Source organism: Ochlerotatus camptorhynchus, unplaced genomic scaffold (genome assembly GCF_037179485.1).
Source record: "Ochlerotatus camptorhynchus isolate MF236.1 unplaced genomic scaffold, CSIRO-AGI_Acam_v1.1 ptg000102l, whole genome shotgun sequence".
Classification (NCBI taxonomy): Eukaryota; Metazoa; Arthropoda; class Insecta; order Diptera; family Culicidae; genus Ochlerotatus; species Ochlerotatus camptorhynchus.
Window position 1 is genome coordinate 2,558,458 of NW_027040592.1, and position 15,216 is coordinate 2,573,673.

Here is a 15,216-nt window from a genome sequence, read left to right on the forward strand (position 1 = left end):
TTTACCTAAATAAGCTCTTATTCAACATTCAATGTTTGTTGGGCTTATGTCGATGACTATCTAGATAGCGTCGACTCGGAAGCGGAGGCCGTCGAACTAGCGCTGGAAGTGGCAAAAGTTCACAGGAAAGCAGGATTACATGTACGCAACTGGGTGTCAAATCGATCTTCGGTCCTGGAAGCCATCGGTGAAGTGAGTCCAGCTACGGTGAAAACTCTTTCGGTGAACAGCCAGAGCGATTTCGAGCAGGTGCTAGGAATATCGTGGCTGTCGAGCGAAGATTTGTTCTGCTTCACGAACACCCTACAAGAGGACATGGAGAATACGACCGCACCAACTAAAAGGGCGATACTGAGCTTCGTGATGAAGATCTACGATCCTTTGGGACTTGTTGGCTCACTAGTAGTCCAAGGTAAAATTCTCCTGCAAGACGTCTGGAGAGCGAAGGTAAATTGGGACAAACAGATATCTAAGGTCCTATTTGCGCGATGGAAAATGTGGCTGCAGCGTCTGATGGAGCTCAACAATGTCCAAATTCCTCGAAGTTACTTCCTGGGGTACGATCTAGCCTGCTACGACGACCTGGAGCTCAACATATTCGTGGACGGGAGTGAGCAAGCGTATTCATCTGCAGCCTACTTCCGCGTACGAGATCGTGGACAGATACGCTGTGCGCTTATTGCGTCCAAAACCAAGGTAGCTCCACTACAGTTGACATCCGTGCCTCAATTGGAGTTGCAGGCGACCGTGATCGGAGCCCGTCTTCGCAAAACCATTTTGGATGCTCAGCGAATCAACCACCGTAGTTCCGTGGATCAAGTCGGATACCCGGCGATATCGACAGTACGTGGCATTCAGAGTCAACGAGATCCTGAGCCTGTCGAAGATCGAGGAGTGGCGTTGGTTGGGAACCAAAATCAACGTTGCTGATGAAGCCACAAAGTGGGGCAAAGGCCATAACTGCAAGCCTGATAGCCGGTGGATGCGTGGACCAGCATTTCTCTACAGCGATGAGAAGGATTGGCCTCAGGGCAAGCTCGAGATAGCGGTGGAGGCATCACAAGAAGAGCTGGCACCGAATTCGAGCGCCTACTGCGAAGCGTGGCGTATGCTCACCGGTTCAGTGAGAAGCTTCTCAGACGAATCAGAGACGAAGCGAGAGAGGGAACTACGGATATCGCCAGCGAAGATTTGCGGAATGCGGAGAAGAGCCTTTGGCGGCTCGCGTAGTCGGATGGCTATACAGATAAGGTGGCTACGATGAACCCGAACGCGCAATCGGCACCCAAACACAGGCGAGCCCTTAGCCGAAGCAGTCCACTAGCGAATTTTCCACCAATGCTGGACGAACACGGTCGAATCGTTCGTCACATTATTGATCGAAGCGGAGCACATGGTTAATTCGCGGCCGTTGACGTTTCTACCACTAGACAGCGAGGAGCTCAACTCAAGTGGGGTCAGGCCAGGCAAGGACTGATCCGTGCGGCTGGCGGACGTCGAGACATCCAACGGAATTTTTAGGAGGAGAGCGGTCTGCAACCTAGCAGTTTTGGAAGTTAGCGGACATGATGAAGCGGAAATATGCGGTCGTGGTGATGCGGATAGCAGCGGGTGCAGTCACGCAGCTAGTTGCGTAAATGGTGCCGTCAAATCAGTGTTCGTACGACACGAGGGGGAGGATGTTGCGACGAATGCGTCTATCGACGCGCCCGCCGAAAGCTTGGACCGTTTGGACACGACAGTGTGAGTAGGACGTATACATGCGAATACGAATTGTCAAAGTCGGTGATAAGCATTGATAAGAATATTATTGTTTTTAAAGCAACGTGGATTGAGGAAAATTGAACTTAAATCCTAAATTTGAAATTAAATTACCAATTACGAGACGAAATATAAAAATGTAAATGGCCCCTCGCAGTCATCATGAAAACCACCTTGATGATGAAGATTTCAACATTTTGCACTGTGAAGTAGGGTAAATGACGGCTTCGGCACCTATTGACTGTTTTTGGCAATCAAAATTTAAAAACTTCAGTTTCAATTTGATTACAGTTCTACGACAGAGCAAATCTGTTACGTCAAATTTTTCTTAAAAAGAAATATATTCATTACAAAATCCGGCTGATTTCGAAGTGCCGATAATAGAACAGCTGATCAACACGCAATTCAAATGGAAAGGTTGCCGAAGAAAAAGAGGCTGCCCACAACAGCCATATTCGCCTGAGTAGTTTGGAACGCTATAAAAACGATTACAAACGGTTTTGAACAATTCTGCTGATTGAAATGGATAGAGAAGCAAGCAGCAGATAAATGTAAACAAACAAGCACGTCATATGTGTGCGTGTTGCTGAGAAAATGCTAATATTGACGAGAATACGTTCATTCCTCTATGGGATTGAAATTTTAAAATGGTTCTATAACTTATATAAAGTTTTCAATTTATTTTTCGATTATTGAACAAACAAATTGATGAAAATGATTCAAATAGGTAAATTGCGACATTATATCCCCAGCAGACACCATCAAATTAATTTAAATCACTTAAATCGAAAAAATAGACGCGTTTTAAAATTTCTCTTCCATACCTTGCCGTGCCAAATTTTGAAATCTGCATCAGCTTTCCGTTTTTCAAGATGGCCACGAGAGGCCAAGTTTTAATGGCCTATGCCTACAAGCTTGTTAAGCTCAAACAAATGGAATGTTGAAAGCTTCCATTTGAGCTTAAACTTGCATTCAAGAAGGGCTGCACAAGTGCTTGCATTCAACATCTAAATGCTTCATTGATAAATGTGGTTGATAAACTATTTATCGGTACCAACAAATTATAGCAATTCAGTCGATTAACTTCCGTAGGTAACCAAACGATGTTGATTCAGCTCCATCACCATGAACATCAAATTCAAATTATTCCCACTGAAAGTGTGAAACACAGAAAACAACGCCGTTCAATCTCACTGCTGCTCCATGGCAACATATTCTCTCCTGCTCTCAGCCTACTTGGCCCGGTTATAGCAAACACGTGCGCCGCTACGCGCTTCAGCCAGACTGACAAGGGGGCAGAGCAGAAAAGCATCAAAACATACTGATTTAAACTTGTTCTCTATCACCAACGTCTTAGGTCACCACCACCGTCGTCATCGTCACTGTCCGAGCCAGAGAGAGAGACAGAGAGGGAATGAGCAAATTTCATTCAATGTGGTGGGTAGTTGTAGTGAAGTCTGGATGACTTAAGTCACTACACCTTAGAGAAGATTGAATTTGAATTAGAGTTGCTCAATTTTACGTCGCATTTGAAATTGAGTGAGCACTTCTGAATGAAATTTGATCACTACTTCACACACATTTGACATAATTTTAACCGAGCATGCTTAAACCTGCGGGAGAACGTGCTGTCAAATCAGCCTACTGATCATACTTGTATGAAATTGGTTCCAAACGTAAACAAAGTATGTAGGTTACGGTTGGAACCAGTTGTTATAAGAGTCGCCTACGACTGTTCGTAATTGTTAAACCAAGCCTACTATTGCCTGCGAAGACATTAGAGCATCCCTACCGGAATCGAAGAACCTTGAAAGCACGCACACACACTGCCGAAATTTTGACACCGCTGCCGACTTGGATCCAACCACATCCCCATCACTGCTCAAAGCCGGTATTCAGTTCTCGGCAGTACCTTGAAGGCGGAAGAAGTTCGTTGGATTCAACGAATCACATCTCAAGATTCACTACACAGTGTGTCACCACAAGTTCCTATCAACCAATCCTCCAACCGCAGATGGCCGGCTTGATCCAACGACACGGTTCTGTCCTAGTGCGTCGATTTCTCACCAATGGAAAACGGATTGTGAGTTGCTTTTTTCTTAATCGATCGAGAATTACTTTGGAAAACTCTTACGAAAGTCGGGTTCTTATGTAATTTTACTCGGAGTTCGGTTGACCTGAGCCGTCAGCAGACTGGTATTTGTTGGACGAAATTATCAGTTATGCATACGTCGCGCAAAATACCTACGTAGCCAGGCGCTGGAGGTGTGGTAGTGGTGACGAAAATAAGTTCAATTTTTTTTTTAAGCCGACACAGCGAAGGACGAAGGAAAAAGCAAAGCGAAAAGTCAAAACAAGATCGTGTGTTGTTTCCAAGACTATCTGTTTGCGTACAATTGGATCTAATGTGTTGGTTTGCGATGTGATAAGCGATCGTTGCGAACGCAAAGTGGCAAAGCAACCCGGTGTTGTTTTTGTTGTTGTCATGGGTGAAGGCAGTGTACTGTGGACCCCCGGTAATCTGAACACTTTTTAGTTTGAACCCCGCTGCATGCCGTGCTTACTAAAAATTCCTCCAACGTCTTCTAGATATTGGAGAACAACAAATGATAAGGGACTCAAATTGTGTAAACAACACTAAGATAGTTCATTCCTCGCAAATTAAAGCATCATGGAATAGGAAAAACTTTCCCCATGACAATTATGGCGTTGTTTTGCATGAGAAAATTGATTCCAGAATTTCGATCGCATTACCTGATAGATATGCTCTTTTCTGTTGCTGGTCGTGATATGTTCGATTGGTTCCCGAAATTCTCTCCGCTAGACTGTAAATATCAATATAGTGACTGTATAATTGGGTTTAGACAGGGCAAGTCAACTGATCAAGTCAGTTGAATTCAACTGACTTGAACGCGAATTGAACGTGTAAACCATGCCATTCAACTGACTTGATCAACTCACTTGAATTGAAAAAAGTTGAATCAGGCTCAACTTTTCAAGCCAATTGAATTGAACTGAGTTGATCATTTGACTTGCCTAGTCTAAACCCAGCTTAATAGAATAGAGTAAAGCGAAACGGAACGCAAAATCAAAACAAAACAGCAAATAAGGCTACCAGAAACCCGCTTACAAGAAGTTCAAATTAAAAATAAACCCCAAAGTGTCGTTCACATTAACGGGGCTCCACGGTACTTCGATACGCAAATCCAGCTAGTTTATCTGCCTTGCTACCGATATTCTAAGAAAGTTCAAACCCATTTCAGACTCACAGGGCACTGCCAGTGGTGACACAGTTTCACACCAGTGCCCAGCTGGACAAGACCGTTTCGTTCCACCTGGCTGACATCGGCGAGGGAATCCGGGAGGTGACGGTCAAGGAGTGGTTCGTGAAGGAAGGCGACGTGGTTGAGCAGTTTGACAACCTGTGCGAGGTGCAGAGTGACAAGGCTTCCGTCACGATCACCAGCCGGTACGATGGCAAGATTGTCAAACTACACAAGATGGTAGATGAGATTGCACTGGTCGGGAAGCCACTGTTGGATTTTGATGTCGTTGATGAAGAGGGTGAGGATATCAGCAGCAGTAGCAGCAGTAGCAGTAGTGGAGAGAGCAGTTCGGATGAGGAAGCTGTGCAAGCACAGGCTGTCGCTTCTGGTGCAGCGGCAGCGGCGACTGCGGCTGCTGTGATCACTAGCGGTAAGGTGCTGGCAACGCCTGCTGTTCGAAGAATCGCTATGGAGAACAAGGTCGATCTACGAGAGGTGAATGCCTCTGGTAGAAATGGCCGCGTCCTGAAGGGAGATGTTCTGGAGTACTTGAACATTATCCCACAAGGAACAGTAAAGCCTCATCCAACACTTTCGCAAAGAAAGACGACCGCTGCCGCTCCTTGCTCCAAGTCACTGGAAACCGTTGTGCCATTGAAGGGAGTTGCCAAAGCCATGTATAAATCCATGTCAGAATCACTGGTAAACTCTTCTTCACATCAATCAATGTTTTGCAAACTGAACTCAATTTCCTCTTCCATTTTAGAAAATCCCACATTTCGCCTACAGCGACGAAATCGACATTTCTAAACTGGTGCAAGTGCGCGAAGCCCTTAAGGCGGAAGCCGTGGCACGTGGAGCGAAGCTAACCTACATGCCATTCTTCGTCAAGGCCGCTTCAAACGCCCTCAAAGAGTTCCCGATCGTCAACAGTTCGTTTGACGAGCCGAACGAAAGCGTCATCTACAAGTCGTACCACAACATTAGCATTGCAATGCACACACCGCAGGGACTAGTGGTGCCCAACGTGAAAAACGTGGACAGCAAATCGATCCTGGAAATTGCAGCCGATTTGAACGCCCTGCAGGAGCGCGGAGCCAAGGGAGCCCTCGCACCGGATGATTTCGCCAACGGAACGTTCTCCTTGTCCAACATTGGAATTGTAAGTTCTTCCGTCTCACTCCATTCCTAATCGACGAATAACGACGTTCTCTTCTGCAGATCGGTGGCACCTACACTCACCCCTGTATCATGGCTCCGCAGGTGGCCATCGGTGCCATCGGGAAAACCAAGCTCCTACCACGGTTCGATGACTCCGGAAACGTGATCCCGGCGCACATCATCAACGTCAGCTGGTCGGCCGACCATCGGATCATCGATGGCGTTACCATGGCGTCCTTCTCCAATGCATGGAAACGACAGCTGGAGAATCCCAACCTGTTCCTGCTGACGGCACGGTAGGCGCTGAATACCGGTCAATTTCTACCCAGTGAAAACCATGGAAACGATTGCATTTATTCGGAAATGAAGATTTCTCTCGACTTTTTTTTTTACGCTAGTAAGGATAAAAACAACCAGATTGCATTTATTTTGTCACTCAGATATGCGCTCGTGCAATGATCGCATCTCTTTTACAATAGTTTAGTTGCCATACGCGAGACGTGAAACGTTTTCAAGACCAGGTCTGTGTATATATTTAGAAATATATGGATTGAAAGACATGACCTCTGCGGTAAGTTTAATTTATTCGAAATCATAAAAACTAACCTACTCAGTTGGATAGTAAACGTCACCTAGTAGAATGTTGTACATTTTCGAGTCAGTGTGCCGTAAAAAACAATCGCAACAAAACACAAACAAAAAAGTTACTTTGGCATACAGCCGATTCACAATTTTCACCTCGCATGCTTGAGCCCATCTCTTAGTGTCTAGGTTATTCGCTTTTTGTGATGAATTTGAATCCGTTGGTTTTGCTAACAGTGGAATGAATATCGCAGTGGGGTTGGAGATTTCGCTTTTGCTTCACTAAATAAATTTGGTTCACGTGATTGCCGTCAGGACTTGGAGTCCTATTCGCGGAGGAAATTTGACTGTTGACTGTGATGTCCGGCGAATTTTAGCACCTCTAGTTTTGATAAGTCAAGGACAGGAACTGCTCGCGACGTCTAAGGTACTCGCAGTACCGCGTCTCGCCGAATCTGGAAAGATTTAACGTTCGGTTAGTGGGGTGTACAAATGTTATTGTAAGTGGAATTATACGGTGAAAACACGCTCTTTAAGCTACAAATTTACTTCAGTGTGCCCATCGCTAGCATCGTGTTCAATGGCACACAGCTTGAATCGAATTGAACTCTCGCGAGCTGTTTCATACGCAGAAAAATTGTCCCTGTTTACAATAAAAAAATATTCATTGGATGATCAAACTCGAATATTGTTGCGGTGGTCACTCTACACACATAATTTGTGACAACTTTTTTTCTCAGTGTGCCGGCAGCACCGCGAGTGTCATCAGACTGATTTTTATGCTTGTATAATGGTATGTTTGGCAACCCGGTTAATTTGACAGTTCACATGTTTTGTTTCGCATAAACAAAACAACATGAAGTGGAATCCTATCTCAGATCCTAACTATTGTGACTCTCGGTTCGTTGCTCCCAAATTCTATAGGAAAAGGCCTACACTGAACCTAATAAGCAACGGCCTCAGCCACCAAATCAAAGCTTGGAGCAATAACGTTCTCCGGGGGAGGCACTTCCAATTTCCGACAGGACAATAACTTCTACTGGATTGGAGTATGATGAGGACTCGGATGAACCACAGGTGACAGTGGTAAGTAGATGAAGCGAGCGTGCATCATCAGAGGAAACTGGCTCAGATGGTCTTCAGATTCCGATGAACGCTTCCGGGAGGAGTTTCTCCCGAAAGCCATCGACTCAATCAAAGATGCGTCGCCAGCGTTCTAGTGGGAGTTTCAACCGGAATCAGACTTCCCTGGTGGAGGTGGGGTTTAATATTTCCACACGGAAAGATAGTCCAACGATCGGACAAATGTAGAACAGTATGATGTCTCTGGTGAAAAGCAGTGCCGGCCAGAGAACACCTGTAAAAGCTGGGGTGCTGTCGATGATAGAAAAGCAAACACCGGTGATCGTAGAAGGTGAATACATCTACATATGTCAGTTACGAATGTTGGTTGGCTGATCCTCGGGCTGATCAACGAAGTGGTGAAGCGTTACGGAATCAAACATGCTAAATGACCACTGATAAAATTACTACATCTGGCTACATCTGGTGGCCTTTCTATGGCCTTTCGTACCTCATAGAGTTCGAAACGCTGCGTTCGGATCAGTTCTACCGAACTGCTCCAATCGCTGGGCAGCATGGTCTCTTTACACTTCGCTGGGACTTCTTCTCTGCCAAGCCTAAATATTCTATTTCAAGCCACCAGGGTCGTGTCTAAGAGCTAAACCTATCCTTCAACCAACTCACCGATGTCAACTTTCAGGAGCTCACCTTCAAGCCCGACAACTGACCAGTCAACATTTTACAATTCCACTTAACCACCTTCGGCTGTGACTTCAGATCCGTCACGAATCCCCCCGCCACAAATCGATCTACCAACGTTCTCTTCACTTCCTCCTTCAGGGTTTCGCTCTCCTCACTAACCAACTCACTAATCACATTCCGAATCGGCATTATGACCAGTAGCAGTCATGGTCATCTTTTCAATCAGAAGAAATTCACGGTTGAAGTTATGAAATAAAAAATCGGATTGTGACAACAACAATGATTATCATTTTGACACATGCACAGAGCAGACACAGATATAGTACAGTGTTTCCAGTAACTTAATATATCATAAAAAATTTCTAACCATGGGTGCCAATGAAAGTGCTCAGGTGTGCCCGTCTGTATTTTTGGCACACTGTGCGGAGTGACCAACCCCGTCACTCAGCTGGTGGTCCGATGTAGTAACCGGACCGAGGTTTCCAGCCTCAGTCACGGTTCCACGAATCTGCTGTTCCCTTTATTGGTCCGCTAGTGCCACTATCCCTATCACGCTTCACGCTCACTCAATTCTACTCATTTCTATTCCTCACTAACTCTATCTACTACTTTCTTCCCCTCTCCTACTCTCCTTAATTGAGGATCGGTGGCAATCCTCTCAGGACATTTTATCAACTCTCTCGAGGAAATCTCGTTTACCTTCTCGGAGGAATTTATTCTACCTTCTCGGAGGAATTTCTTCTACCTTCTCGGAGGAATTTCTCCTACCTTTTCGGAGGAATTTATTCTACCTTCTCGAAGGAATTTATTCTACCTTTTCGGAGAAATTTCTTCTACTCTCTCGGAGGAATTTCTTCTACCTTTTTGGAGGAATGCCTTCTACCTTCTCGGAGGAATTTATTCTACCTTCTCGGAGGAATGTCTTCTACCTTCTTGGAGGAACTTCTTCTAACTGCTCGGAGGAATTTCTTCCACCTTCTCTGAGGAATGTCTTCTACCTTCTCGGAGGAATTTCTTCTACCTTCTCTGAGGAATTTCTTCTACCTTCTTGGAGGAACTTCTTCTAACTGCTCGGAGGAATTTCTTCCACCTTCTCTGAGGAATTTCTTCTACCTTCTCTGAGGAATTTCATCTACCTTCTTGGAGGAATGTCTTCTACCTTCTCGGAGAAATTTCTTCTACCTTCTCGGAGGAATTTATTCTACCCTCTCGGAGGAATTTCTTAAACCTTCTCGGAGGAATTTCTTCTACCTTTTCTGAGGAATTTCTTCTACCTTCTCGGAGGAATTCCTTCTACCTTCTCTGAGGAATTTCTTCTACCTTCTCTGAGGGATTTCTTCCACCTTCTCTGAGGAATTTCTTTTACCTTCTCTGAGGAATTTCTTCTACCTTCTCTGAGGAATTTCTTCTACCTTCTTGGAGGAATTCCTTCCGCTTACTCTGAGGAATTTCTTCCGCTTTCTCTGAGGAATTTCTTCTACCTTCTCGGAGGAATTTCTTTTACCTTCTCTGAGGAATTTCTTTACCTTCTTGGAGGAATGTCTTCTACCTTCTCGGAGGAATGTCTTCTAGCTTCTCGGAGGAATTTCTTCTACCCTGTCGGAGGAATTTCTTCTACCTTTTCTGGGGAATGTCTTCTACCTTCTCTGAGGAATTTCTTCTACCTTCTCTGAGCAATTTCTTATACCTTCTCGGAGGAATTTCTTCTACCTTTTCTGAGGAATTTCTTCTACCTTCTCTGAGGGATTTCTTCCACCTTCTCTGAGGAATTTCTTCTACCCTCTCGGAGGAATTCCTTCTACCTTCTCGAAGGAATTCCTTCCACCTTCTCGGAGGAATTTCTTCCGCTTTCTCTGAGGAATGTCTTCTACCTTCTCGGAGGAATGTCTTCTAGCTTCTCGGAGGAATTTCTTCTACCTTCTCGGAGGAATTCCTTCACCTTCTCGGAGTAATTTCTTCTACCTTCTCGGAGGAATTTCTTCTACCTTCTCGGAGGAATGTCTTTTACCTTCTCGGTGGAATTTCTTCTACCTTCTCGGAGGAATGTCTTCTAGCTTCTCGGAGGAATTTCTTCTACCTTCTCGGAGGAATGTCTTTTACCTTCTCGGAGGAATTTCTTCTACCTTCTCTGAGGAATGTCTTCTACCTTCTTGGAGGAACTTCTTCTAACTGCTCGGAGGAATTTCTTCCACCTTCTCTGAGGAATTTCTTTTACCTTCTCTGAGGAATTTCTTCTACCTTCTTGGAGGAATGTCTTCTACCTTCTCGGAGGAATTTCTTCTACCTTCTCTGAGGAATTTCTTCTACCTTCTTGGAGGAACTTCTTCTAACTGCTCGGAGGAATTTCTTCCACCTTCTCCGAGGAATTTCTTCTACCTTCTCTGAGGAATTTCTTCTACCTTCTCGGAGGAATTTCTTTACCTTCTTGGAGGAATTTCTTCTACCTTCTCGGAGGAATTTATTCTACCCTCTCGGAGGAATTTCTTAAACCTTCTCGGAGGAATTTCTTCTACCTTTTCTGAGGAATTTCTTCTACCTTCTCGGAGGAATTCCTTCTACCTTCTCGGAGTAATTTCTACTACCTTTTCGAAATAATTTCTTCTACCTTCTCGGAGGAATTACTTCTACCTTCTTGGAGGAATTTCTTCCACATTCTCTGAGGAATTTCTTCTACCTTTTCGGAGGAATTTCTTCTACCTTCTCGGAGGAATTTCTTCTACCTTTATGGAGGAATTTCTTCTACCTTGTCGGAGGAATTTCTACTACCTTCTCGGAGTAATTTCTTCTACCTTCTCGGAGGAATTACTTCTACCTTCTTGGAGGAATGTCTTCCACCTTCTCTGAGGAATTTCTTCCGCCGTCTCTGAGGAATTTCTTCTACCTTCTCGGAGGAATTTCTTTTCCCTTCTCCGAGGAATGTCTTCTACCTTCTCTAAGGTATTTCTTTTACCTTCTCGGAGGAATTTTTTCTACCTTCTCTGAGGAATTTCTTCTACTTTCACGGAGGAATTTCTTCTACTTTCTTTGAGAGATTTCTTCTACCTTCTCGGAGGAATTTACCCACCTTCTCGGAGGAATTTCATCTACCCTCTCGGAGGAATTTCTTCTACCTTCTCCTAGGAATTTCTTCTACCTTCTCGGAAGAATTTATTCTACCCTCTCGGAGGAATTTCTTAAACCTTCTCGGAGGAATTTATTCTACCCTGTCGGAGGAATTTCTTAAACCTTCTCGGAGGAATTTCTTCTACCTTCTCGGAGGAATTCCTTCTACCTTGTCGGAGTAATTTCTACTACCTTCTCGGAGTAGTTTCTTCTACCTTCTCGGAGGAATTACTTCTACCTTCTTGGGGGAATTTCTTCCACATTCTCTGAGGAAATTCTTCTACCTTCTCGGAGGAATTTCTTCTACCTCCATGGAGGAATTTTTTCCACCTTCTCTGAGGAAGTTCGTCTAACCTCTCGGAGGAATGCCTTCTACCTTCTCGGAGGAATTTCTTCTACCTTCTTGGAGGAAGTTCTTCCACCTTCTCTGAGGTATTTCTTATACCTTTTCTGAGGAATTTCTTCCGCCTTCTCTGAGGAATTTCATCTACCTTCTTGGAGGAATGTCTTCTACCTTCTCGGAGGAATTTCTTCTACCTTCTCGGAGGAATTTATTCTACCCTCTCGGAGGAATTTCTTAAACCTTCTCGGAGGAATTTCTTCTACCTTTTCTGAGGAATTTCTTCTACCTTCTCGGAGGAATTCCTTCTACCTTCTCGGAGTAATTTCTACTACCTTTTCGGAGTAATTTCTTCTACCTTCTCGGAGGAATTACTTCTACCTTCTTGGAGGAATTTCTTCCACATTCTCTGAGGAATTTCTTCTACCTTTTCGGAGGAATTTCTTCTACCTTCTCGGAGGAATTTCTTCTACCTTCTCCTAGGAATTTCTTCTACCTTCTCGGAAGAATTTATTCTACCCTCTCGGAGGAATTTCTTAAACTTTCTCGGAGGAATTTATTCTACCCTGTCGGAGGAATTTCTTAAACCTTCTCGGAGGAATTTCTTCTACCTTCTCGGAGGAATTCCTTCTACCTTGTCGGAGTAATTTCTACTACCTTCTCGGAGTAGTTTCTTCTACCTTCTCGGAGGAATTACTTCTACCTTCTTGGGGGAATTTCTTCCACATTCTCTGAGGAAATTCTTCTACCTTCTCGGAGGAATTTCTTCTACCTCCATGGAGGAATTTTTTCCACCTTCTCTGAGGAAGTTCGTCTAACCTCTCGGAGGAATGCCTTCTACCTTCTCGGAGGAATTTCTTCTACCTTCTTGGAGGAAGTTCTTCCACCTTCTCTGAGGTATTTCTTATACCTTTTCTGAGGAATTTCTTCCGCCTTCTCTGAGGAATTTCTTCTACCTTCTCGGAGGAATTTCTTCTACCTTCTTGGAGGAATTTCTTTTACCTTCTCCGAGGAATGTCTTCTACCTTCTCTAAGGTATTTCTTTTACCTTCTCGGAGGAATTTTTTCTACCTTCTCTGAGGAATTTCTTCTACCTTCTCTGAGGAATTTCTTCTACTTTCACGGAGGAATTTCTTCTACCTTCTTTGAGAGATTTCTTCTACCTTCTCGGAGGAGTTTCTTCCACCTTCTCGGAGGAATTTCTTCTACCTTCTCGGAGAAATTTCTTCTACTTTCACGGAGGAATTTCTTCTACCTTCTTTGAGAGATTTCTTCTACCTTCTCGGAGGAGTTTCTTCCACCTTCTCGGAGGAATTTCTTCTACCTTCTCGGAGAAATTTCTTCCACCTTCTCGGAGGAATTTATTCTACCCTCTCGGAGGAATTTCATCTACTCTCTCGGGGGGAATTTTATCTAACCTCTCAGGGGAATTTCAGCTACCCTCTCAGAGAGCACCAGTAGCATCCTCGCAACCGAGTTGCACCATTGTCGTGACTGGACCGAGGTTTCCAGTCTCGGTCACTGTTCCACGAATCTGCTGCTCTCTTTGTTGGTCCACTAGTGCCGCTATCCCTTCTGCTGGTGGTCCTTTGCTGGTCGTTTGCTCTGCTAGAAAGCTGTGAGTTCAACAGTGGGCTGTCAACAATTATCGGTAAAAAATCAACTGACCGCTACTCGAGCCACTGCTGTCTCATGGAATGCCTTGTTCCGTATTTTAAATACAGTACTTGTTCGCTAACTGGGCTTAAAGTGCAGCATAGTTAGCGAATTCCACTCGCTATATGGGCTGTCTTGATAAACGTCAAAAAACACTGAGAGGAAATTCAACGTATTGTTTGATCGACATTAACAAAATTCACGTGCATTGGATTGAAGGAGTGTTTGTTATCGTTATTTTCTTAGCATCCAAACTCGCGTAACGTCTATTTTTGACGAATAACTGCTTTTTACTGGGCTACAGCCCAGTTAACGAACGCCCAGTTAAAAAGCAACCCAGTTAAGTAATACGCCCTGAATAAAGATTGATCAAGCCGTAATATCAATCAATGGCACCAAACAAATTATACCACCAATCAAGCTGCTACCTCCATGCACAAATTAGATAATGCAAAATCAGCTTCACCATGAGCCCACTGAACACCTTATAGATAACACCCCACCACCCTCCAAATACTCACTGTATGAAGTCGAACTCGATGGTCGAATGTTCCGCCTGGATGAGCGCCCACACCGCCCACATAAGGTGCGACGCCAGCGCAAACTGATTCACCTGAACGTACAACCGCTGCACGTCGCTATCGGTGCACTCCTCGCCACTGAATTCTTCCAGATATACTCGCAGCCACTGCAGTTGGAAATCCCTCGACGGATAGCGGTCGTAGTCAATTTCGTCAATGCCTAAAAACAATTGCAAATATCAAATGAAACACATTTATAGGCGGCCTCTAAAACCTGCCATCTTGGAAAAAAGGCTCGATGATGCAGATTTCAAAATTGTGCATGGCAAGGTATGAGAGAGTGGTTTTAAAATGCTTAGAGTTTTCAAATGAAGTACTTAATTTGAGTTTTACTGCGGGGGAATTAATATCTATATCCACTTTCATCAAATATTTAAAAAAAGAATTCTAATGTTTAATATAGTACGTCTATTAAGTAGCACTTGAGTTTTCCTCCCGCGTAGAATCATTGAAAAAATATTAAAAAACAATATTCGAGAAATTGAAGCAATTTAAAATTTAAATCCATCATCAAGCCTATTTTCCAAGATGGCGAGTTTCTGATCCGCGACTCATCCGAAACCAACCGGCAAATTCCGTGAAGTGATTGCCAATGTCGAACGCCTGATGATTGTAGGCGGCATACTCGTAATCGATGAACGTGACCCGCTCACGTTCGGCACAGTAGATCACGTTTCCCAGCAGCAGATCGTTGTGGCAGAATACGGTCGGGCTGTTCAGTCGGCATAACCGTTCGTACAGATCCTCAAAGTCACGTCGCAGCACGTCCGTACTGGGAAATATCTGCGATATCCTGTGTTTGTAAACATAAACAGAAATGTAACTCAATGTCAATCAGGCAGGCTTGCCACGACCTACGACGACATAGTATTCTAGTAGGAAGCAGGCCATGCAGCAAAATGAGCTAAGCTCAAGGCCACAGCAATTCGCATCTAACGACTTGGATTTGCTTTTACGTATATTGCAAACACATAATGCGCAAAAACATCAATCCAAGCAGGCG

At 44.3% G+C, this 15,216-nt stretch overlaps 2 protein-coding genes across 2 annotated transcripts in view; one reads left to right on the plus strand and one right to left on the minus strand.

Annotated features, from left to right (window-relative positions):
• The first annotated feature begins 3,655 nt into the window (after positions 1-3,655).
• On the plus strand, positions 3,656-6,749 carry Dbct (Dihydrolipoamide branched chain transacylase E2). Its single transcript, XM_065219326.1, has 4 exons — positions 3,656-3,844; positions 5,025-5,729; positions 5,794-6,189; positions 6,249-6,749. The coding sequence occupies exons 1-4, from the start codon at positions 3,776-3,778 to the stop codon at positions 6,486-6,488; spliced, it is 1,410 nt and encodes a 469-aa protein (XP_065075398.1). The 5' UTR covers positions 3,656-3,775; the 3' UTR covers positions 6,489-6,749.
• A 92-nt stretch (positions 6,750-6,841) lies between these two features.
• eas (ethanolamine kinase 1) overlaps positions 6,842-15,216 on the minus strand; it is a 28,583-nt gene continuing 20,208 nt past the window's right edge. Inside the window, exons 3-5 of the mRNA XM_065219342.1 lie at positions 14,780-15,006; positions 14,154-14,373; positions 6,842-7,225 (exon numbers count right to left, since the gene is read on the minus strand). Of these exons, the coding sequence (XP_065075414.1) occupies positions 7,153-7,225; positions 14,154-14,373; positions 14,780-15,006 (520 nt within the window). The 3' untranslated portion in view covers positions 6,842-7,152. The remainder of the gene's footprint in view (positions 7,226-14,153; positions 14,374-14,779; positions 15,007-15,216) is intronic.

What these genes read in the sequence shown, in the direction of transcription:
- Dbct (XM_065219326.1), top strand. Translation starts at nt 3,776, where the DNA reads ATGGCCGGCTTGATCCAACGACACGGTTCTGTCCTAGTGCGTCGATTT. An exon ending in AATCCATGTCAGAATCACTG is followed by an intron (nt 5,730 to 5,793) that starts GTAAACTCTTCT and finishes CTTCCATTTTAG; the next exon opens with AAAATCCCACATTTCGCCTA. An exon ending in CCTTGTCCAACATTGGAATT is followed by an intron (nt 6,190 to 6,248) that starts GTAAGTTCTTCC and finishes TCTCTTCTGCAG; the next exon opens with ATCGGTGGCACCTACACTCA.